Here is a 26,665-nt window from a genome sequence, read left to right as displayed (position 1 = left end):
GCATTACTGCTGCAGTGTCAGGGTTATGCTGATAAGTGGAAGCAACATTTGCAACATACAAGTGGCAGACAATGAACTTCTCCAATAAGAGACAATCTAACCATCTCACCTTGACATTGAACAGCACCACCATTGCGGAATTCTCCCATTATCAGCATCCTGGGAGTTACCACTGACCAGAAATTTAAATGGACTACCTATATAAATGTTGTGGCTACAAGAGCAGATCAGAAGCTGGAATCCTGCAATGAGTAACACCTCTTGACCCTGCAAAACCTGCGCACATCTACAAGGCACAAGTTAGAAATTACATGAAATACTCTCTCCTGCTTGGATGAATACAGCTCTGACAACACACATTTGACACCACCAGGGCAAACTAAACAAATTCATTATCAGAGCACCTTGGCTACACAATTTGCCAAGGTTCCTTTGAAAAAACGTTTCAAATCTGTCACTTCTACCACCTAGAAGGACATGAGCAGATTATGCATGGGAATACCACCATCTGCAAGTTTCCCTTCATCCTGACCTCAACAAGGAACCTCCCCATTCTTTCACTGTCACTTGGTCAAAATCCTGGAACCCCCTTCCTAACAGACTGTGGGTGTGCCTACACCACATGACCTGCAGTGGTTCAAAGCGGGGCAATTAGGCTTGGGCAATAAAATGGTGACCTTGTCAGTGATGTTTATATCCCAGTAATGAACAGAAAATAATGATAAAATGCTTTGATAGAATAAATATAAGAACATAAGAAATAGGAGCAGGAGTAGGCCATCTAGCCCTTCGAGCCTGCCCCGCCATTCAATAAGATCATAGCTGATCTGAAGTGGCTCAGTTCCACTTTCCCGCTTTCTCCCCATAACCCTTAATTCCCTTGCCTACCAAAAACCTATCTACCCGTGTCTTAAATATATTTAGCGAGGTAGCCTCCACCACTTCACAGGCAGAGAATTCCAGAGATTCTCCACCCTTTGAGTGAAGAAGTTCCTCCTCAACTCTGTTCTAAACTGCCCTCCCTTATCTTGAGGCTGTGCCCCCTAGTCCTGCTGTCCTTTCTGAGCAGGAAGAACCTCTCCACCTCTACCCTATCCATCCCTTTCATCATCTTATACGTCTCAATGAGATCCCCCCTCATCCTTCTAAACTCTAACGAGTACAAGCCCAGTCTATTCAGCCTCTCCTCATAGCTCAACCCCCTCAACTCCGGCATCAACCTAGTGAACCTCCTCTGCACTCCCTCCAAGGCCAAAATATCCTTGCACAAGTGCAGCGACCAAAACTGCACACAGTACTCCAGCTGCGGCCTCACCAGTGCCCTGTACAGTTGCAGCAAGACCTCCCTACTTTTATATTCAATCCCCCTCGCTATGAAGGCCAGCATCCCATTTGCCTTCCTGACCACCTGCTGCAGCTGTCGGCTGGATTTTTGCAACTCATGCACAAGGACCCCCAGGTCCCTCTGCACCGTAGCATGCTGCAGCTTTTTGCCCTGTAAGTAGTAGTCCTTCCTACTATTATTCCTAACAAAGTGGAAAACCTCATACTTGCCAACATTGTATTCCATCTGCCAGGTCCTCACCCATTCGCTCAGCCTATCTAGATCCCTCTGCAGACTTTCCACACCCTCCACACAATTTGCTGCTCCACTTATCTTTGTGTCATCGGCAAATTTCGACACCTAACACTCGGCTCCCTCCTCCAGATCATCTATATAAATGGTAAATAGCTGAGGCCCCAGCACCGATCCCCGGGGCACTCCACTAGTCACCAACCGCCAATCCAAATAGCACCCATTGACACCCACTCTCTGCCTCCTATTTGACAGCCAATCCCCTATCCACGCTAACACCTTACCCCCAACTCCATGCCCCCTAATCTTCTGTAACAACCTTTTGTGCGGCACCTTATCAAACGTCTTCTGAAAATTGAGAAACACCACATCCACTGGTTCCCCTCTATCCACCGCACTAGACACATCCTCATAGAATTCCAATAAATTCGTCAGACACGACTTCCCCTTAACGAATCCGTGCTGCGTCTGCTCTATTAAACAATTCTTCTCAAGATGCCTCGCTATTTTCTCTTTGATGACGGATTCAAGCATTTTTCCTACAACAGACGTTAAACTAACCGGCCTATAATTCCCTGCCTTTTGCCTGCTACCCTTTTTAAACAGTGGCCTAACATTAGCCGTTTTCCAATCTTCCGGCACTTCCCTGGAATCCAGTGAGGTTTGGAAAATAATCACCAAGGCATCCACTATCACCTCTGCCATTTCCTTCAGAACCCTTGGATGCATTCCATCCGGTCCCGGGGACTTGTCCACCATCAGTCCCTCTAGTCTGTCAAGCACTGCCTCTCTAGCAACAATGATCTCATTCAGGCCCTCCACTCCTACCATTTTTCCATCGTTAACACCCGACAAACTATTCACGTCCTCCTCCATGAAGACCGAAGCAAAAAAGTTATTCAAGGCCTCAGCCATTTCCTCATCCCCCACCACTAAATCTCCCCTCTCATCCTTTAAGGGTCCAACATTCACCCTAGCCAGCCTCCTCCTTTTTATATATTTATAAAAACTCTTACTATCCGTTTTTATATTTAGCGCTAGCCTAGATTTATAGTCTATCCTTCCTTTCTTTATCAACTTCTTCATCATTCTTTGTTGATATTTAAACTTCTCCCAATCCTCTTCTCGCCCACTACTTTTAGCCACTCTAAACGCATCAGCTTTTAATTTAATACTCTCCTTTATCTCCTTCGTTATCCACGGCTGATTATCTCTCCTCCTACGATCCTTCTTTACCATCAGAATAAATTTCTGCTGAGCACCAAGAAAGATCTCCTTAAAGATCCTCCACTGTTCCTCAGCAGACCTGCCGACCAATCTGCACCCCCAATCTACATTCGCCAATTCCCCTCTCATCCTATCGTGCTCCCCTCTGTTCAAACAAAGGACACAGGTCCGGGATCCTACTTTCTCCTCCTCCATCTGCATCAGAAACTCCACCATACAATGATCAGTCTTCCCAAGAGGATCCCTCACAACAAGGTCCCTAATTCTACCTGCTTCCCTGGGAGAAGCAAGAACTGCAGACTATCAACAGAAGAAAGTCACCAAGAAATCAAATGGGGAATTCAAAGAAATTTCTTGTCCAGTGAGAACGTGGAACTTAATACTACAGATAAATTGTATAAATGGGTTTAAAGGAGGCTAAATAAGCATGTGATAAAGCAGGACATGTAATTCCAACAGACCATATTTAATCTGCAACTGGATTGGGATTTATTGTACCTTTAAAAGAATGTGTCTCAATACTGGTAGATCTTGCAAGTGAAAACTTTGAATTTCTGTAAATGTATCAATTAATATGTCATTTACAGTTCAGAACCGAAAATAACTTGTATATCTCTCTGAACACTGGAGTATACTGCTCCATAGAACAGCTGTGATGATGCACTTTTAATAACTTTTGTGAATTCAAAACTGAATGATAGCAAATTAAATTGGCAGTAAAGTGGAGTTAATTATAAGTTCAGCCATGATCTTGTGGATAGTGGAGCAGGTTTGAGGAACTGTAAGGCCTACTCCTGCTCCTATTTCTAATGATGTGATGCAAAGTACTGTTAATTCAATAAAACAAGTAAAGGACAGAAATTGGAGGAATCATCTTCCAAGTATTAACTAGCCTCAACCATTGATTTCAATGGATGTTAATACTGGGTGGAGATATGAGTGAATATTGATCATAGAATTAATAATAAATACTTGCGACGAGATTTGAAACTCAGCCTCAGATCAGTAGCACATTGGAAAATTTTCAAAACTATTTTCTCCATTCACTTTATCTCCTTAACCCATTCACTCATTACTGGCGTCCTGTTGTGGGCACACCCTTTAGAACCTCATTTAAGCAGATATCATCATGTGAACCTTGACAATGAATGATTGAGGATAACTCACATGTGGGATAGAGAGCATCACAATTGAAGCCAATCTTACTGTCATGCAATATATAGCATGCATAAGTCTAGGAGGGTGTCTTGACTTTGCAAGACTTGAACACTACTCCTGAATGGACAATGCCCTTTGAGTATCTCTTACATTCTCAGAGAGCACACAGGCCTGTTACGCAGCAGTTGATCGTTCTCTTGGGTTCAGTCTAGACCTTGCTCCTCTAGCCTTTCTCCATATTAGATTGGTTAGAGTTTTCCATCTTCATCCCTTGTGAGGTCAAAAATTCTACCCATATCATCCCCTTGATCTAGGAGGCTTCACTACACATTTCACAATTCTTAACTCAAATCCCCCCATCATATTGACGTTGAAGCTGTTGACACCCATTTCCTCTCTTCAATGTTTCATGCAACATACTTCTTAATCACCTTTCTTGGTATAACTCCAAAAGTTTCTGAAACTTGCTTTAATACATATCATACTCCTTTAACTTCTGGGTCTCATGGTTAAGATATTCATGCTGAATGATAGAGATTGGACCACTGGAAGATAAATCTCTTTCAGCAAAGGACTCCAACTGCAAGTTATTCCGAAATAGTGAATGAGGATACTGCAGCAATATTATGTAACATTGAACGATCCTTTAAAAAATCTCAAATATCAAGGTTGAATTACTTGCTTCACAATCTATCTGATAGGTTGCAAGCTTTGATTTTAATTGCTTACTTCAGATTGAAAATTTTGTCATGTTAGTTAAACCTTTAATGGTAATAAAATTGGGATAAGGAGCCTTGATAGCAGGAAGAATGCAATATTTAGATACTTTCTGTGAAAGGGATTATCTCCTCAGCCTGTACCTAAATTGGTGTTTTTAGATCAACAGCTGTCTGCTATGTTACATTCATATTTAAATATATCACAGCGCTGAAAAGTGATCTCATCACCAAAAGTTATCCACACAAGAGAAATATTACTATTTGAATAAAAAGCTTTGAGTCATTAACGATAACAAATATACGCTAATGTAAGACAAAACATTTCAGATCACAAAGATACGTGTAGCTGCTAAGATTGCCCAATCAATCTAGAATTGACATGCATCCTGGGCGCATCTCCTAAGATGGATGGATGCCAATAAAAATGTTGCACAAAGTTCTCCATTTGATACACAAATCCCCAAAGGCAAAATCCAATCACATGAAGTAAAAAATAAAGACGAAAAGATGGTCTGATTAATATGCATGGTAAACAGACCTAAGCACATAAACAGACCACATGCTTTGGCTGCCACCTACTGGATAATATAAATCTTAATCACATGCTGCAGTATAATATAGAACTCCAAAATTATTCAACTTGCTGTTGGAGAAAGTTACACATGTCGTTGTTAAATGTGGTCATCAGTCACAATGATACTGAAAACACAAGCATTGAAAGTACTATGAACTTCTGTGACCATTTGAAAATGTTCCATTTTTCGCTTTGCATTTTTGTATCATTATACCTGTTACCTCAGGTGAAGTCAATTTTCCTTATCTTCCATTTAATTCTAAAAATTTAACATATATGTAGTTCAGACTGGAACATGGATAGAGTGCCTTTAATTTACTTGATGTTTAATAAATGGCTCAGAAACTTCTGGTGAAAGCCAATGTTATGAAGTTAAGATTTCATTTGCTGATGCATATAAATAGATATATCCCAGGTCTTGCAATTAACTGATTTGTAACAAATTGTATTCTAGAGAATACACAGAATCCTGGTCAATCTTAAAGGTAGAAAATATCATACAATTAAACTGTCTTATATAGGATACAGCAGTGTGTACATATTAATAAAATAATACACAAAAGCAAATTAAAACAGTACAATAGCTACACGAGAGCTGGAATCTGACATTCATATGCTATTTTAAAAACATTGCTCCTTAAATTTCTTGGAATGCAACAATCTCTTTTGATGAGTCAGTTGGTACACATTTTGCAATCACAAAACAGAAATTTCAGGATACGATGTTGCACAGGGAATATAAGCTTCTAGGTCCTCTTTGAAACTTTAGATATTCAAAACCGCAACAGTGAAAGATGGATTTTTTTTGTTTCAATTGTTTAAACTTACTTTGGGATAAGTCAAACTACATCTGGGTGGCATGGTGGTTAGCACTGCTGCTTCACAGCTCCAGCCACCTGGGTTCAATTCCTGGCTTGGGTCGCTGTCTGTGTGGAGTTTGCACATTCTCCTCATGTCTGTGTGGGTTGCCTCCAGGTGCTCTGGTTTCCTCCCACAGTCCAAAGATGCGTGGGTTAGGTTGATTGCCCATGTTAAAAAATTGCCCCTTAGTGTCCTGAGATGCGTAGATTAGTGGGTAAAATATAGGGATATGGGAGCAGGACTTGGATTTTGGTTGGTGTAGACCCAATGGGCCAAATGGCCTCTTTCTGCGCTGTAGGGATTCTATGATCTTAAATATACCATTTCAGAAATTAGACTTTTCAAAATATGAAATTTAAACACATTTCAATTTGAAATCATTTGATAACAGTGATTCCTTCTCTGTTTGCTGCAAAGAGCAACGTCCCTAATTTATTGTGAATTAAAATTAATTTGCAATTAGTAACCTTGTTTGTACAAGCTGAATATTTTTGTCCAGATCAAACTGATATCAATTATTTAGAAAGTGAAATGGTCAGATGAAGAAACCATTTGTAAATTATCATACAATCCCTGCAATGCAGGAGGAGGCCATTTGACCCATCAAGTCTGCACCAATTCCTGATGCACCTGTAACGGTGCAAGATTCTCCTGCATGCCATAGTAAAGGAGGTCGTTTGAGACATTGCATGGTCTAAAAAATTATTTTGGAAAACACTGGCTATATTTAAAGTTGGTAAGTCATCAAGAGAGATGAGTAAGGAAGGAAGGTGGAAATTGCAGAGACACTGGTTGCAACTTTTCAACATAAAAGAGGCTTTTCCAACCTGACAGAAGATTTTCCATCCTGACATGGTGGCATAGTGTTAAGCACTGCTGCCTCACAGCAGCAGGGACCTCAGTTCGATTCCCTTGGATGACTGCCTGTGTGGAGTTTGCACATTCTCTCTATGTCTGTGTGGGTTTCCTCTGGGTACTCGTTTCCTCCCACAGTCCGAAGGACATGCTGGCTAGATGCATTGGCCATACTAAATTCACCCTCAGTATATCCAAATGGGCGCCAGAGTGTGGCGACTAGGGGATTTTCACAGTAACTTAATTGCAGTGTTAATGTAAGCCTACAGCTGACACTAATAAATAAAGGAAGTGGAATCCTCCAGGGATTGGTTCTAAGTGTGAAATGATACATCTTGGTAGGCAAAACAAGGAGTGGCAAAATAAAGGGTGTAATGCTAAAGGAGTTGCAGAACAGAAGTCTTGGATACATGTGCACAAATCATTGAAAGTGGCAGGGGTAAGTTGAGAAGGGGGAAGTCTGGTGTCTGTAGTGTCCTAATTCCAAAATCATTTAGACTTTCAGAAGCTTTTGACAAGGTCTCATTTAACAGACTACTATGTAAAGTTAAAGCACATGGGATTGCAGGTAACGTCTTGAGATGGATAGAAAGCTGGTTAGCAGATACGAAGCAAAGAGTGAGCATAAACAGGGTCTTTTTCTGATTGGCAATCAGTGTATGGTGGGGTTCTGCATGATCTGTGCTTGGACCCCAACTGTTCACATTATATATTAAGTTGGGTGGGAGGGTGAGCTATGAGGAGGATGCAGAGATGCTTGAGCGTGATTTGGATGTGCTGAGTGTATGGGCATCTGCATGACAGATGTAGTATAATGTGGATAAATGCGAGGTTATCCATTTTGGTAGCAATAATAGGAAGACAGATTATTACTTGAATGAGTGGAAATTGAGAGAGGTGCACACTCAACGAGACCTTGGAGTCCTCATGCATCAGTCGCTGAAAGTAAATGTGCAGGTACAACAGACAGTAAAGAAGGCAAATGGTATGTTGGCCTTCATAGTGAGAGGATTTGAGTATAGAGATAGGGATTTTTTTTGCAATTGTAAAGGGCATTAGTGAGGCCACATCTGGAGTATTGTGTGCAGTTTCTTATCTAAGGAAGAATGTCCTTGCTATAGAGGGAGTACAGCAAAGGTTTACCAGGCTGATTCCTGGGATGGCAGGTCTGTCAAATGAGGAAAGACTAAGTCGGTTAGATTATATTTACTGGAGTTTAGAAGAGTGAGGGGAATCTAGTAGAAACTTATAAAACTCCATGGTAGATTCAGAAATAATGTTCCCAATGGTGGGGGAGTCCAGAACTTAGGGTCATCGTTTGAGGATAAGGGGTGAACCTTTTAGAACAGAGGTGAGGAGAAATTTCTTCAACCAGAGGGTGGTGAATGTGTGGAATTCACTATCACAGAATGTAGTTGAGGCCAAAACGTTGTCTGATTTCAAGAATAAATTAGATACAGCTTTAAGGGCTAAAGGGATCAAGTGATATGGGGGAAAGGGGGATTAGGATATTGAATTTGATGATCTGCTATGATCAAACTAAAAGGTGGAGCAGGCTCGAAGGGCCAAATGGCCGCCTCCTGCTTCTAGTTGCTATGTTTTGAAAATGGCTAACATATGGAATCCTGTGCTTGATTTATATGGGTAGAGAATACAAAAGCAAGAAAGTTATGATGAACCTTTATAAAATACGGCTTCAGCTTCAACTGAATATTGTATCCAATTCTGAGCAGTCTTGGGCAAGATTTATAAGCATGGTTCCAGGGAAGAAAGGCTTCAGTTATGTGGATTGATTGGAAACACTGAGGCTGTTCTCTCCTGAGAGAAGGTGGAGAGAAGATCTGATAGAAATCTTCAAAGTTATGATGGGACTAGCCAGAGTATCATAAAGAGAAGTTGTTCTTGGCAGAATGGTTAAGAAACAGAGAACACGAGTATAAGGTGGACTACAAAGAAGCACAGAAAACATGAGGAAGAATTTCTTCATGTGGTCAGGGTCTGGAATGCAGTGCCTACTCTGTGATGGGGTTAGATTCATTTGTAGCTTTAAAGGGAATTGGTTAAGCACCTGATGAAAAATAATTTGCAGAGCTCTGGAGAAATCGAGCTCGCTGATGTGCTCTTGCAGAGACCCAGTGAGAACATGACAAATTAAATGGCTTTCTTTTGTGTTATAGTCATCATTGGATTCTACGAAGATGCAAGTTTAAATTCATCATCAATCTAAATGAAAAATAATACAGTTTCACTCACGAATCCTGCATCTGCAGTTAAGCAAGCTGGCATAGCTAAAAATAGACACATTTGATACAAGATAAAAAGGTAAAGGAAAAAAACTTCTCCACATACATCAGTTCCAAATGTAGACAATTTTGTCAGTGATACAATGGTTACCTTCATGCGTTATTTATGATCACTTTCCTTGTCTAAATATTCCTGGTTTCATGAAGGTGGAACCTGCTTAATTTTCATCTGTTGTTGAGGAAGAACACACAAGAAACTGTGTGTGTTGGAAAAGTATGCCTGTTATTGACACACACTCTGCTTTTCAGCAGAGTTCAAGCACAATAGTCAATGGCAAAAGAGAAACAGAAACACCAAAAATAAGTTCAGCAAGTTAATGGACCATAATAATGGAAGAAATAGAGAAATCAGCCAAAATAACAATGAAATAAAAAAGAAATGTTCAAAACTAAGAAGGAAAAAATAAGGGCACAAATTAATGAGAAACAAGGTGTTGCACTAATGGCCAAAATCACTAAAATGTCAACATAAATACCAACTTCCTATCATTACTCAATATATTCCCAGTTTATCCATTCAAAACAGTACTTTCGAAATCTTGTGCCCTGGAATTGCCACAAACCTCGTAGAGCTCAAAACTGTAAGAGATTTAAGTTCCAGCAACCAACTGGAAGGATCACCAGACGAGATTTCAAGTTTAAGACTTTTACTGTGACAAAATAACAAAAGCAACTTCAACTAAATGCTACTTTGTGGGCAACGAATACTCTAAGCTACAGAAAAAATCCTCTCTAACTTTTTCACATAACTGAAAATGTCATAGCAGTTGTAATTTAAGTCCCACTCTCCACACAGTTTTCCCAAGAATAAATCCAACAAGTTCATTTTTCCCCATTTCATTGAGTCAGAACTTTGAGTGACTCAGTTGCCAGATGAGTCTTGAACCAGCTATTAGCAGTATGAATTAATCCAGCATTTATTCCCCGAATGATGCCATTCCCCTCTGCCTTGCCCCCAAGTCTCTTGGCTTGGGTTCCCATGTTAACCAAACCAACTAGACGTTACTGGGCAGTTATACAATCTCACACTAAGTCCGTCCCCCCCCTGCCCGCCCTGCTTCCCCCCACCCCCCCAACCTTTTCAGCGCATTTCTGTTTTACCTTAAATTATAAACAAAGTTTAAAACACAGTCTTATAAACTTCGCAATTGTAATTATTTGCCTCATTGTCAAAACTAAAACATGCATATATCCTTCTCATTTAGAAAATAATTACAGTGGCACCACAAGGGGATTTTCCACCTGCCTTCCCCGCTACCCGCTCCCCCCATCCACACAGTGTGTTCTGTGGCAGCAGAGATGGCCCTCCATTAAATGGGTTGATGATGAGATCTTCCAGCTCCGCTGCTGTCTATGGGGTTTCCAGTTGCCCACATCCTTCGTCGCTGGGGGACCCATGCCAGGGGCTCACCATTGGTGGGGATGGATGACTCCGCCAGCAGGAACAGCCAGAAAATCCCACCCAAGAAGTTTGGATCATATTCCAACCCTCTACGAAAATATTTAATGACAATCACTTGCCGAACAAGAAACCTGTATCAAGCTGCAGGAAAACCTTGTGACAAAGGCCCAAGCTTTTTAAAAAGCTGAGACATTTTCACTGGAATTCTACTGCCCCGCGCACCATGGAATCAGAGCGCATGAGGGGCGGATAATGAAAATGCCCGTTGACCTCAGGTGGGAATTTCCAGTCTCGCTAGAGTGAGGCCATAAAATCCCATTCTTTATCTCCAGCTGCAAATAAAATCAAAACGTTCACATTCTGAAATAAAATGAAAATAGACAAAATACACGACAGATTGATAAGTGCCTGAAATGAAAAAGAAATTTCAAAAGTTTGGGTACGGACCTTCCATCAGAACACAGCTGCTCCTTCCTGCTGCTACTGCAGCAGATTTTGGACCATGCAGGAGTTCAAACTGCCCATTCCAACATGCTCCTAATTTCCTCCCACAATCCTGGCTGATTTTGCAGGAACAGGCTAATTATTAGAATTTGACGAGGCAACAGAGCCTTTGATTCTGCTGCCAATTCACCCATCAATGTCAAATAGTTTTAACAGAAGATTGTGTACTGACAAAGAATGATTAATGCAATTTTTTTTGCAAATGATTGAGGTGGTTGTGAATGTCAGCATCTTTGACACTCTTGTTATGTAGTCTGTGCTGCTCCTTCGGAGCAAAGTCATCAAACATTGGCTGCTGCTCCAAGGCATTCACTGCTATTTCACTATTCTGTTACAATGCAACCTGCAGATGGCATCACTGTTCCTCAAATAAGGAAATTAAACTTACAGTCCATGTAAACTATGTGCACTTAAAGAGCTAAAATAATGAATGAAGAGCAACTGGAGATCACATGCAGCTGCTGAGGGAATATTAGATTTTCTCGATTTAAGGTATAGGGAGGCAACAGCCTAACCCTCAAATTATTAAAATGAAACAAAAAATTTTTGTCAATCAGTATACAGTGAAAAGTACTGAGCTTTGGGAAAAAGATACAAAAGTCTGAGGTCATGTACCAACCAACTCAAAAACAGCTTCTTCTCTACTTAGGAAATTATTTTACCCAGAGAGTGGGTGGTGGGGAAGCCGTGTGGAGGCAGAAAACTTCTAAAACATGCAGCACATGTTATCTATTAGCAATACCATGATCTCTGGGGCTACTGCCAAGGGCCGAAAAATGAATCTTTCAGTTGACAGACATCCAATGGGTTGAATATTACTTCCCATAAATTCTCCAGCCAATCTCCTTACTTCATCCAATCAGTCCCTCAGAAGAACCATTCCTAATAGGACATCCAAATAATTCTGCCATTGGCTTATGAGACAACAATGAAATATGAGATGTGGAACATCTAATTAGTCTTGCAATGAACTAAATTTTTGGAGAGCAGTTCAGATACAGGCTTCAATTATTTTTGCTGCGTTCTTGCTGCAGTAGAGACAGTCAAAGGTCAATCCACAGTTACAATTCAAATAGATTGCTCTCATAAAAGATCTAATAAAATGCTTCCTGCATTGTGAGACTGGCTTATCCTTCCTTCAGTTATTCTGAGAGAAGGAAAAGGAGGAAGCTAGTGTCAGCTGAACAGCTGATCGCCAATTCGGGAGCCTCACACGTCTGGCGCATTTGGCCCAGAGTGATGCAAGTGGGGACAATCTTTTCAGTTCTAAAGCCGTTGAATCCCACCCTCAGCAGCACTGCCAATGTCAGTGAAAAACGTACCGATTTTCCTGCTGGCAACAGTACTTAGATTTCACTTGGGAGAATCGGGGCCTTCATCTCTGTAATACAGCACGAACCTAGGCCTGTGCAGCATCAACAGTTCAGAAATGTAGCAGCATCCAGGACGGAGCAACGGCATAATCAGCAACCCTGCTGGTTTTAGCATCACAAAGATAATTTTCTAATAACTGTCAGTATAAAACTAGGGTTTCAGGTCAAGTCCACCATTCAATCGCAATGGGCCCATGTTAGATAAATGGGCAATTCAAAAACAGCTTACGAAAGCATCCGATTTACCAGGTGAACTGTCTGCACAGCCACAGGTCCAAAAGCCAAGATTACAACAGAGGAAAAATATACGGATTGAATATATTCTGACTTTAGTTTATGAACTAACCAACTGAACAAGAGATCAAATATGACTGGACAGTACAGAAACTACCAGTGAATACACTAAATAACACAATGAGAATTACTTCAGCCACAATGCTGACAATTCGTATTAAGTAATTACACATACCTATGCTGCTGCTAGTAACAATGGTGTTCGGTGCTGAAGTAACTGGAATGTGGCCATTGACTTGTTTCATCCTCTTCAAGTGAGACCTCCCATTATAATGAATCTCAGCTTGCGCTGCCGAGTTCAGCTGAATGTTACACACTTCACACAATGCTAGTCGGATTTTTCTTTTCTCTATGTTCAACTGATAATCCAAGTATTCACTGCTTAGTATCTTCCCATCATTGTAAGTGTAAAGGTCTGCCGAATTCATCGTGACATCTTCAGCAATATGTTCAGGACTCAGCGGTCGCTTCATACCTGCAGCAATTTAAACACAAGATATTTAGGCAATCAGATCATGTAAAACCTAGATACTTTTTAAAAAACTATTATGATTAAATATTTAAGGTGTACTATTAAATACAATCGCCTGGATTTTGGAGTAATATCAGCAGTGAGGCCATCAACGTTCACTGATCACATGATAAATTGGACAGCAATTTTGAATGTTTGCACATGCACAACTAAACTCAAAAATCTGGCAGTTGCTGTTAGAGACATTCTGTTGCTCTACTGCAACCCTTGAGTGATGAATTTAGCAGTGAAACTAACACAATGTGATCAAGGTGTGCCTACTCATCAGTTCCCCGGTAAAGATGGCTGAAGAGATTAGGGCTGGTACATTCTTACTTTCCACTTTTCCCGTCTGTCTTTTTTATCCTGCTTCCTTCACCTTTTTTTTTAAATCGTATTTCCCAATCTTTAATTTCTTTTTCTGTGCAATGCTTAAATTTAATTTATAATTTCTGCCTTAAACCTCCTGGTTTAGACTGTGCAAGGCTCATTGAGGATTCTTTCTCAGTTCATAGATCAGACCACAGTGGGTGATTTGCTGTAACAGATGCCAAATTGGAGGAAATCTCCATTAACAAGTCCAAGGAAACGCCGCACAATCATCAGCTAGGTGAACAAACACCAAGCACTTTGCCACTGACAGAAATGTCTGTGTCAGAATGATTCTTACAGGTGTACATTAAACTGTACAATTACCATCAAATGGCTGCTACATGTCCCATTAAGCTGGCCAAGGATTTATACTCCAATTAGCATAACAAAAAAAACCCATATAGTAAAATCAAACATCATTCAAGATTTTACTGATCAACTCTCTACAGAACACTCCTACGTGATAATGTACTTTATAGAAGGAAATATATAAATCTTTCCTGTGACGTACAAGTCAAGAAACAAAATCCTGTTTTGTTACTCTCTGCTTGTTCTTCGAGCAGCAGGTTCTGGAACCAACCAAAGAGCAGGTTATATTAGATTTGGTGTGATCTGACTAATTAATAACTTCAGAGTGAAAGCACCCCATAGACAGCAGTGATCACAAGATCACAGAAGTTTATAGCATGGAAACAGACCCTCCGACCCAACTTGTCCATGCCACCCTGTTTTTACCATTGAGCTAACCCAATTGCTTACGTTTGGCCCATATCCCTCCATACCAATCTTACCCATGTAACTGTCTAAATGCTTTCTAAAAGACAAAATTGTAACCATCTCTACTACCACCTCTGGCAACTCATTCCAGACACTCACCAACCTCTGTATGAAAAAATTGCAGTAAAAAGTCTGACAACACCAGGTTTTAGTCCAACCTATTTATTTGATAATATACTCACAAGCTTTCGGGGTTAGTCCCTTCGTCAGGTGAATGGAGAGTTCTGGCCTCAGACAGAGCATATAAAGCACAGACAGTTTAGAGATTACTGATTAGAATGCGAATCCTTACACCTAACCTGCTGTTCAAGACCTGAAGTGGCTGATAATGTGAGTGGAAGGAGCACTGATCACAGTTTAAAGAGATGTGTATTGTCTCCAGACAGTACAGTAAGTGAGGTTTTGCAAACCCAGGCAAGTCACGGGGGTTACAGATAGTGCGACATGAACCCAAGATCCCTGTTGAGACCGTCCTCATGTGTGCGGAACTTGGCTATCAGTCTCTGTTCAGCGACTCTGCGCTGTCGTGTGTCGTGAAGGCCGCCTTGGAGAATGCTTACCTGAAGGTCAGAGGCTGAATGCCCGTGACCACTGAAGTGTTCGCCAACAGGAAGGGAACAGTCTTGCCTGGTGACTGTCGAGCGATGTTCATTCATCCATTGTCGTAGCGTCTGCATGGTCTCCCCAATGTACCATGCTTCGGGACATCCTTTCTTGCAACGTATCAGGTAGACAATGTTGGCCGAGTTGCAAGAGTATTTACCATGTACCTGGTGGACGGTATTCTCACGTGTGATGATGGTATCCATGTCGCTGATCTGGCATGTCTTGCAGAGGTTGCTGTGGCAGGGTTGTGTGGTATTGTGGTCACTGTTCTCCTGAAGGCTGGGTAGTTTGCTGCGAACAATGGTCTGTTTGAGGTTGTGTGGTTGTCTGAAAGCAAGAAGTGGGGGTGTGGGGATAGCCCTGGCGAGATGTTTGTCTTCATCAATGATATGTTGAAGACTCCGGAGAAGATGTCGTAGCTTCTCCGCTCCGGGGAAGTACTGGACGACGAAGATGAGGAGGATCGTGACAGACACCTGCAGACCCTGAAAGATGCCCTCATAAGAACAGGATATGGTGCTCGACTCATAGATCGGCAGTTCCGATGCGCCACAGCGAAAAACCGCACCGATCTCCTCAGAAGGCAAACACAGGACACAGTGGACAGAGTACCCTTCGTCGTCCAGTACTTCCCCGGAGCGGAGAAGCTACGACATCTTCTCCGGAGTCTTCAACATATCATTGATGAAGACAAACATCTCGCCAGGGCTATCCCCACACCCCCACTTCTTGCTTTCAGACAACCACACAACCTCAAACAGACCATTGTTCGCAGCAAACTACCCAGCCTTTAGGAGAACAGTGACCACAATACCACACAACCCTGCCACAGCAACCTCTGCAAGACATGCCGGATCATCGACACGGATACCATCATCACACGTGAGAATACCGTCCACCAGGTACATGGTAAATACTCTTGCAACTCGGCCAACATTGTCTACCTGATACGTTGCAAGAAAGGATGTCCCGAAGCATGGTACATTGGGGAGACCATGCAGACGCTACGACAACGGATGAATGAACATCGCTCGACAGTCACCAGGCAAGACTGTTCCCTTCCTGTTGGCGAACACTTCAGTGGTCACGGGCATTCAGCCTCTGACCTTCGGGTAAGCATTCTCCAAGGCGGCCTTCACGACACACGACAGCGCAGAGTCGCTGAACAGAGACTGATAGCCAAGTTCCGCACACATGAGGACGGTCTCAACAGGGATCTTGGGTTCATGTCGCACTATCTGTAACCCCCGTGACTTGCCTGGGTTTGCAAAACCTCACTTACTGTACTGTCTGGAGACAATACACATCTCTTTAAACTGTGATCAGTGCTCCTTCCACTCACATTATCAGCCACTTCAGGTCTTGAACAGCAGGTTAGGTGTAAGGATTCGCATTCTAATCAGTAATCTCTAAACTGTCTGTGCTTTATATGCTCTGTCTGAGGCCAGAACTCTCCATTCACCTGACGAAGGGACTAACCCCGAAAGCTTGTGAGTATATTATCAAATAAATAGGTTGGACTAAAACCTGGTGTTGTCAGACTTTTTACTGTGTTTACGCCAGTCCAACGCCGGCATACCCACATCATGAAAAAATTGCCCCTCTGAACCGCTTTGTATCTCTCTCCTCTCCATCTTAAAGTTATGCCCTCTCGTTTTAGACTTCCCTACCTTTGGGAAAAGATGTTGACAATCTACTTTATCTGTGCCCCTCATTATGTCATAGACCTCTATAAGTTCAACCCTAGATACATTTGCAGACAGCACAAAGATAGGCAGGAAAGTATACTGTGAAGACAATATAAGGAATTTGCAGATCGATATAGATAGGTTAAAAGAGTAGGCAAAAATCTGGCAGATGTGGGAAAATATTGTTTACTTTGGTAGGAAGAATGAAAAAAGCAGAGTATTACTTGAATGAAGAATGCCTGCTAAGGTGCGGAGGGATTAGGTGTTCTCATACATGAGTCATAAAATGTTAGTATGCATGTGTAGCATGTAATCAAGATGACTAATGGAATGCTATCCTTTATAATGAGAGGAATTAAACGTAAAAGTAAGGGTGCTCTGTTTCAGTTATACAAACATTGGTAAGACTGCATCTCAAACATTGTGTGCAGTTTTGGTCTCCTTATTTCTGAAAGGATGTAAATATGTTGGAGGTGGTTCAGGGGAAGTTTACAACTTTGATATTTAGAATGAGCAGGTCGTCTTATGAGGATAGGCTGGAAAGGCTGGGCTTGTTTCCACGGTTTAGGAGGGTGATGGGGTGATTTGATTGAAGAATATAAGATCCCGAATGGTATTGACAAGGTGGATGTTGGAAGGATGCTTCCCCTTGCAGGTGAATCCTGAACTAGTTTTAAAATTAGGGGTTGCTCTTATAGGACAGAGGAGTTTTTTTCCTCTCAGAGAGTGATGTGTCTTTGGAATTCTTTGCCTCAGAAGGCAGTGAAGGGGGCCCATTGGATATGTTTAAGGCAGAGATAGATAGATTCTTGTTAGGCAAGGGAATCAAAGATTATCAGGGGTAGATGGGAATGTAGATCTCAACTCAAACAGATCAGCGATGATCTCACTGAAGAGTGGAGCATGCTTGAGCGGCCAAATGGCCTACTTCTGCTCCTATTTTGTATGTTCGCAATTGTAGTCTCTTCTAGGGCAGAGGACTATCACACAGCCCAAAGGTAATTTGGAATTCCTCCCATAGACCAATTGACAAGGAGTATACCCCCAACCAGTGGAAGCAAAATCTTTGTATGGACCATTCTTACCCAGGCAGTTATCAATTTGCAGTTTGGTTAATCAGCTAAGATCATCTGCAACATCAAATCAATCATCATGAGATTTATTTTGCAGAATCCATTGATGAAAGGATTTCCCACCGCTGCATTCATGATCACAAGGTTTATAACCTAGTCATTAGCAAATTGTCAGTCAGAAATTTAGCTAATGTTCCATGTCTGTTCCTTATCATCTTACATGACTTGATCTACAATCAGCTTTTTGTAGAGAAAAAAAATTTGATTGGTTTCCATGTCTATGAAGTGTAAATGAAAATGTTTCTGTCCCACACTTTAAAGCCATATGCAGTGATGGCTGAATACATCAACTATAAACTCGATATGCTCAGATTTGTTTTCCTTGGAGTTCAGTGAGCTCAGTCTGAAGTGATTCAAGAAGCAACTCACCATCACCTTTTTAAGGGCAATTAGGGATAGGTCCTTTGCCAAAATGCTCATATTCAAAAACAGTTGTTTTAAAAGAATTAAAGACTGGGGGCATACAAAGGCAACTAGCCAAGGTAGGAGAGAGTGAAAATTGATGACAAAAGGATTACAGATGAGCACAAGAGAGTAGTTAAGCAGGTTGGCATCCACACAACTAGGGTGATGAATAGACGGCCAAAGGCTAGGCAATCTATCTTGCTCTTACAATATTGTGCAGAGTCTTATCTAATCCAAAGTCAACTGCAGTGTTATTGTCAGTTAACCATATTTCAGCCCAAGATTGTCCTTCAAGTTCTTTTCCATCTTTTATTCAGGACATCATTGCAAAAGAACTGATGCAGTCTAAAATGCAAATGAAGCACCGGTGTGTGTGTGTGTGTGTGTGTGTGGAGATGGGTGGGAATAAACCTCTGACTGCAGGATACGAAAATCTGCAGTGACTCAAAGCAGAACAACTGTTTGGAGCATGACTGGGTAAGTGATGAGACTTAGACTTAGAATCCCTACAGTACAGAAAGAGGCCATTCAGCCCACCGAGTCCGCACCGACCACAATCCCGCCCAGGCCCTACCCCCACGTTCCTACATATTTACCCAGTAATCCCTCTTACCTATACATCTAAGGACACTCAAGGCAATTTCAGTATGGCCAATTAACCTAACCTGCATATTTTTGGACTGTGGGAGGAAACCTGAGCACCCAAGGAAACCCACGCAGACACGAGGAGAATGTGCAAACTCCACACAGACAGTGACTCAAGCCGGGAATCGAACCCAGGACCCTGGAGCTGTGAAGCAGCAGTGCTAACCACTGCGCTACCATGCCACTCTGATATTCATTTTCTTCAGATTTTGTCACAAAGTGCAACTAAATTGATTTCTTGCCTGAGGATTTTTCTGCTTTTACAAGACTACTTTAAAAGGATGGCATTTTTTTTTTAAAATGCCTGAGAAGCCCATAGACATTTTATCAATAAGAGACCAAAACTATCAGCCTGTATATTTATAAAAATTACAAAATACTTATTAATGGTAGTATCCATTAAAACATCAATTTCACTTTTGACTAATTTTTCTTATGTACTGAAAATTCATTGTCACAAACCCCTAGACCCTTTTGGACAAGATGAATGCAAGGAGACCCCAACTACTGCACTCATTGGAAGAAAAACTAATGAAAAGGATTGCTAATACTGTATGTACTAGCAGAGTGGCTTCTCTCTCAACCTCTGAATGCGCGACAAGCACAGAAAAATATTTAATGATCTCACAAGGACAAACAAGGTAAGAGAACTGACACTGTTCCCGGTTCATTTGAGCATCACAAAAGCACCACAGTGACGATCTTAATTTCTTAAATAAAATGCCATCATCTTGCACACTGAACCATGGTTGAGTTGCTCTTAAAAATCACCCACCAGGCAGCAGTCTTTGGAAATTTCTCACTTGCAAACAGCAATTCCCTACTTTAAATGTGTCCTTTCTGCACTTCTATTTACTAGATTTATTATTAACAGAATTATGATGAAAGGTTATAAGACCGGAAACATTTCTGTTTCTCTATCCACAGATACTGCAAGACCTGTTGGCTATTTCATGTGATTTCAGTTTTATTTCAGATTTCCAGAATTCTTGTATTTTCCTTTTGCATTATCATTTATGCTCTAGTTGCTATGCTTTAGGCTGTAGTGTTTAACTTAAACGTTTTGTGTGACAGAGCATTTACCTTCCAGTAGCCAGTTAGGTACATTTCTCTGGAAATCAGTGTGTCCATGCATATTCTTCAACGACAATAAGGATTAAGTACATAAAGTTTCGATATCACCAGTCAATTTTTCCTCATTCATTAACAAATCAGGCTGAAGAATTTTGGGCATTCCTGGCAAGGATGACATTAATTGCCTATCACCAGTTGCCCTTGAAAAGGTGGTAATGATCTGCCTTTTTGATTCACTGCAGATCATGTGGTGTCCTATAAAGCTCACTCAAGTCCAAGGAAAGCAAAACTGAATATATCTACAACATAAATGATTTAAGTCATCATCAAGGGATATGGCTAGACCATGTTAAGCATCTTCTGGCCTCATTCTTCCTGTCATGCAGGACTACCAGAAAAAGCAGAGATAATTATTGATCTCTTCTCCACTGCCAATTATCTCCTTGAGCCCTTCATTTTAGCTCAAATTTTAGAGTGTTTCCCTTAGGGGAAGCCTATGGGCTTATCACTATCTCACTTGGTGCTCTTCTGAAGCAAAAGGAATGTGAAAAAATCTGTTCTGTAACAAACTTCTACTGATTCTAAAATGCCTTAAAATCTTCACAATGTCAAGTGGATTATATGGTTCATTTTGCTAAGCACTGTATAAATTTTCAATTCAACAAGTATGACTTTATTGAGACATTCTTCTACTCAAATCTTTCTCCAGTGTTACACAAGTGCTTCACATATGACATGAATTTGATTATGATTAAATAGCCTCATGGTCCCAGGCAAGCCCAAGGAAACCATTGATTTGAGATTTTTAGTTGAATTAATTTAAATGTAATCCAAAAAAAGCTTTACACATGAACCAGCAGGCACTAGGACGCAATCTATACTACAGTAAAGCACTTCAGCAATTAATTCTTAAAATTACAATCCCACAAATACTGTGACAAGTGATGTTTTTAATTCAGTAAGGATGCAGTGTATCCCTGTTACAATTTTACAGGTACTTTGAAGGCAGCACATTGGTTCGCACTGCTGTCACACAGCACCAGGGACCTGGGTTCAATTTCTTGGTAATTGTCTGTGTGGAGTTTGCACATTCTCCCTGTGTCTGCATGAGTTTCCTCTGGGTGCTCCAATTTCCTTCCACACTCCAAAAATGTGCAAATTAGGTTGATAGGCCATGCTAAATTACTCCTTAGTGTCAGGGAGATCAGCAGGGTAAACACATGTGGTTATGATGGATAGGGCCTGGATGGGAGTGTTGTTGCTGTTGGCTTGATGGGCTGAATGGCCTCTTTCTGCACTGAAGGGATTCTATGATACTTACTGCTGTAGAAAACTATTTTTATGTTGTAGGTAAAAAGCACCTGGCCCTAACAGTGGGTTACCAGGCTTCTCATTGAACACAAATACAAGTGGGTACTTATACATCATGAGTCTCAGTATCAGTCACGATGCAAACTCCCGATTCCGGTTAGGACTTCAGTCACGATGTAACCCCCAGACTCAACCAGGACTCTCAGTCCATCTGGCAGCTGCAGTCACGATATAATCTTCGGTCCGATCACGGCCCACAACACTTCCACAGGCATCGGCATCTCCTTCCTTAAGGTTACTTGGGCAGTTGTGGCTGTTCCAGCAGGACTCCTCCTGTCAAAAAGCCGTTATCGCAATGTACCAGCTGCAGCTGTTTAACGATGTTCAGTTCGCACAAACAGGTAAGGTTTGCAATGTCTGCAAAGTAACATTCACATCTGACTATCTGTCTTCTTGGAAATGAAAGTTAAAGAATGAAAGACGTGAACAAGTAAGGAAAATATGAATAAATAATTTATATTGATACTAGGAGCTGTATAAGCTTGAGGAGATCAGCCATGAGGAAGTATTATGTTTGTCTTACATGCTAGGTACAAAAATGCATTAAATTCATTAACCCTTTCCCTACTTCATTTATATTTGATGGTCAATTGACATGATCACTCTTGCATTACAAACAGATTAAGAAAATTCATCTCAGCAAAACATTTCATTAAAATAATGTGCAAGAGAGACAGACAGCAAAATAAAAAGAGAAAAACATTGGGAGCCAAGCTGGGTATAAGGTGTGAATGAGAAAGAACAAGCAACAAGTAGCACAATGGTTAGCATTGTGTAATGCCAGAGAAAGATTTGAGTAGGAGAGAGTCTCAGTAAAGTTCAGTTTCCCACTGGCACTACGGTGAATTGGGCATGTGGAAGATTCCGGTCAGACCTTCATCTGCATCCCAGATCCCTGTAAATAGGAAAAGCAACGCCATATCTCCTTAACAGGATTGAAGGATTGCAAAGTGAATTGTACAAGATCTGAATGAAAAAATACGAGTTAGAATGGTGAATTCAGCATCAAACCAGTTACAAAAGATAGAGAGGGAAAGAAAGAAAGAATGAATTAATTAAGTAAGGAGAAAAAAAAGGCAGAAAGGAAAAATAAAAAAAAATTAAGACCTGAAAGACTGAGAATCTATATCTGCAACAAATGAGCCTAAATCTCCAGTCTCCAGATTGTTGGAAAATAGACGTGTAACAGAAAAAGCAAGTCAGGATCTTGTGGCAGTCCTGATGTTCAGATGTAATTGTCCTGGAAGTTTAAACTTACAATGTGCAATTCCCTGCTGCCTGGGAGCCTGCGCCTAATCGAGCTAGAGTTAGAGACTTGGAACAAACATGGTGACCAGGAAATGTCCAATCAGGTCTAACACCTGGGTATCTCCACAACCGACCACCCAATTACCTATCAGACCCTGGCCATTTACCTTGCCCACCCTTCCCTCACCCAACCACTCACTGACCTATTCATTAATTTTTTAAACCACCCTCATTAACAGACTTGACCTTTAAATAATTACAAGACTACAGCAGCTATTGTCATAAATGGGGGACTGTCCAATCCTCTCCTCGTTCTACTGCGATCTTCTGGATTTCTCCAGGACATACTACACTATCCATTTTCAATGCCTGAAAGATTGCCTGCTGGCAATAAACACTTCACACATTGTTAAAATGGTATTTAGATATGAAATGACAACTTAAGTTTCAAGTTCATACTGCAAATGCAGAAACTTCATGCTACTCAATATATTTGAATAGTGAGCTGGACAGCGAGATACTGCTTTGACAAAGCGAATGGGTGGGCAGTGCACCTACAAATGGAACATCTCCATTTCCACATTTAGTCACATATTTGCCCGCACTGAAATTACTGCAGCATTTGGACTCAAGTGACATTGTGCACTAATCACCCTGCTGACACACCTTGGACCAAAGAATTTCTGTTGCACAGTGCTTAATTTTTTACATGGCAGATAATGTTTCATACGAGACTTGATCTCCCCTTGGGAGATCTTCATAAACATGGAAGTTAGAAACTGATCCACAGGTGGTAACAAAGGTGAAGTAACAACACTATAACATTTCAGTTGACACAAGATAAATTCATGAAAATGAATGATCATTTTAACACAGTACAATTGATTTATCAGTTCAAATTCATGTTAGTGAGGCTTGTTTTGGATTTGGACAAACATCATCAGATCTTGCTAAAACTCTGCCAATGCTGTTCATAAATTAACCACTTGGAGGTGCAGCAAAACAGAGTACAATAACTCACCCTCCAGCTAGACTTCTTCTTTCTTCAATTCTATGCAGAGCCTTCTGTAACTGCAAGTGTGCAATTTCCTTCATCTCAAATGCAGTAAATTAAAGGTCACATTTGATACCTTCTAATCAAGTTCATAATGATGTCAAAACATTCCTAAGACATCCTTAGATTTTGTATGCTCTTACTGAAGAAAATGCTCATGGCCATTCATAACCCATCATGATGGGTGCAATTTTACCGGCTCACTGCACGGGTCGGCCAGTGTGACGAGCCAGGAAGATAGTGTGCCAGGCCAAAAGTCTGCTGGGTGCAAATCAATTTGCTATCTGCCCGGCCCTGTTTTGCCAATGAGAGCAGCTTTGCAAGGCACAGGAAAGACGCAAAACATATTAGCAAAGGATTGACTATATTAATATGTAGTCAGTGAGTCCTGCACGGCTGTTTCTGCCAGTATGGCTGCTTTGCCCCCCCCACCTTGGCAGTGAGACGTTTCACACACACCTGTTCTATTGCACTGTTAAATATCACCAACTCAGGTTATTGTACTGTTAGTTTCACAAATCCCACAGCTGGGGCTAAGGGATCTGTGATTCACCTTCCATATGATGAACTTACCCCGACTGTACCGAGAGGCTCAGAGCATTGGTCTGTGTGGGAAAGGCCCTTCAGCCCACGGAGTATACAATCCACATCATAACGGTACTCTGCATTGTTCTCAGGCTTTCTCACTGTAGTCATTAGCCACGCGCTCAGCGGGTAGCCCCCACAAGCCGGAGGTGTCAGACTCTAGAGAATGAAGCTATCATGCATGCTGCCTGATCTGCATGTTCAGGGAGGAGAACTCCTTCCTGTTTACGAAACGCAGTGCTTTCCAGGACCACAGGGTGACATGTGTGCAATCGATAGCCCCCTGCATATTCAGCATGCCAGGGCAATGGTGGAAATGCCTACAGCCTAGGCTTCCTGTTGGGCCTGGCCCGCCCAGGCATACAGGACATACATCACTTCACGGACACATTTGTGGACTGAGAGCTAGGAGATCACAAGGACATCCCCACTAGTGGTCTGGAAGGACCGAGTTGTGCAAATGTTTAGGGTCGCTGTAGCCTTCACCACCACCGGGAGCGGGTGTCCCCCTGTCCCTCGAGGTGCCAAGTCCATGAGACCTTGACACCAGTGCCACATTGTCTCCTGGCTAAGCCGGAACCCATGGCAGCACACGGCATCCGTCATCTCTTCAAAAGACATACATGTCCTGAACTGCCAGGGTCTCCATCTCCTCTATGCCCTGGCCCCCTCCTCAGGGAATGGGCACCAGCCTCCTGCCTATGACCTGCAGCCTCCATCCTCCCGCTGCAGCCTCTGGCCCGAGCTGGCCTTGCAGTGGGTGGATGGCTTCCTCCTCCTCCTTCACAATAGCAGCCACAAGAATAACCATCGTGTCTACTGGCTCCATGCCAAAATCCATCTTTGCTTGGGGGGCAGGGGGTTATTGTTGGGGTACCCGAGGTGACCACTACGGTCAAACTCAAAAACAATACAAGACTCACAAAGCCAGTGCTTCTTACCAATCAATCCTGCCTTACATTAGCTTAAAATCAATCATCTCTAATATATATATATCAGTAATAATCTGTGATGGACCTCAGCCAATTGAATTTTACCATCCAGCCTCATGATATCTCATTTGTCCATGAAATCCAGACGCTATCTTCCACCTTGGCTAAAGTCATTTCCCCGTTGCCAGTTTATTCTCGACACTCACAATAGAGGACAAAGTGAATGGTCCCACCGGATCATTGCCAAACTGGAGAGACATGTGATCTCACATCCGGGCACATTTCAATCCCGAGTCTGGACAATGAATACGCCTATTTATAAAGTTGCAATTTGTGTTCCCGCGTGTGAAACTTTCTGATATGAATTTTGCTAACTATAGGATTCCCAAGGTTTTGGTTCTGAACTATTCACCTTGACCACCACGCCTTGTGGTAACTTGTCTGCGGCTGAAGTGAACAATAATCATACAATATTTAAAATACATTTACAATATCAGCAAATATGTTTTAAATCATAATTATGTTTAATTCACTGACTGCGTTCACTTGTGTGTAACCTATTTGCTTGAAAGTTTCTCATCTTCTTTTAAGAATCATTTAACTCTTTGCTAATAATTCTGTCATTGTTTTAATGCCTATTGTCTAAAAACCTGATTCTTTCTTCCCATGATGTGGGGACAATCACAGCACGTACACGACAAAGGGCACGAGAGCGCGTGCACACAAGGGAGCGCGGGAGCACGTGCACACAAGAGAACAGCATGAGAGCGAGAGCGCATGAGAAAGCGAGTGAGAACTTGTGACACAGTGAGCGAGAGTGCATGTGAGGGAGCGAGTGCACCCAAGAGAGAGACAGAACATGAGAGAAAGAGAGAGAGAGCGAGCACATGAGAGTGAGAGAAAACATGAGATAGAGAGTGTGAGAGAGAGAATGAGAGGGAGGGCGCGAGAGAGAGGGAGGGCGCGAGAGAGAGGGAGGGCGCGAGAGAGAGGGAGGGCGCGAGAGAGAGGGAGGGCGCGAGAGAGAGGGAGGGCGCGAGAGAGAGGGAGGGCGCGAGAGAGAGGGAGGGCGCGAGAGAGAGGGAGGGCGCGAGAGAGAGGGAGGGCGCGAGAGAGAGGGAGGGCGCGAGAGAGAGGGAGGGCGCGAGAGAGAGGGAGGGCGCGAGAGAGAGGGAGGGCGCGAGAGAGAGGGAGGGCGCGAGAGAGAGGGAGGGCGCGAGAGAGAGGGAGGGCGCGAGAGAGAGGGAGGGCGCGAGAGAGAGGGAGGGCGCGAGAGAGAGGGAGGGCGCGAGAGAGAGGGAGGGCGCGAGAGAGAGGGAGGGCGCGAGAGAGAGGGAGGGCGCGAGAGAGAGGGAGGGCGCGAGAGAGAGGGAGGGCGCGAGAGAGAGGGAGGGCGCGAGAGAGAGGGAGGGCGCGAG

General features: G+C 42.2%; 1 protein-coding gene across 1 annotated transcript in view; it reads right to left on the bottom strand.

Annotated features, from left to right (window-relative positions):
* The window catches only part of LOC145350199 (zinc finger protein 385B-like), a 266,767-nt gene that overhangs the window by 171,648 nt on the left and 68,454 nt on the right, over positions 1 to 26,665 (bottom strand). Inside the window, exon 3 of the mRNA XM_080199263.1 lies at positions 13,022 to 13,321. Coding sequence (XP_080055389.1) covers positions 13,022 to 13,321 — 300 coding nt within the window. The remainder of the gene's footprint in view (positions 1 to 13,021; positions 13,322 to 26,665) is intronic.

This window comes from Carcharhinus amblyrhynchos, chromosome 11 (assembly GCF_965287045.1).
Source record: "Carcharhinus amblyrhynchos chromosome 11, sCarAmb.v2.hapA, whole genome shotgun sequence".
In the NCBI taxonomy this organism is placed as follows: Eukaryota; Metazoa; Chordata; class Chondrichthyes; order Carcharhiniformes; family Carcharhinidae; genus Carcharhinus; species Carcharhinus amblyrhynchos.
Note: the sequence above shows the minus strand (reverse complement) of the source record. Positions and strands in the feature narration are given on the sequence as shown.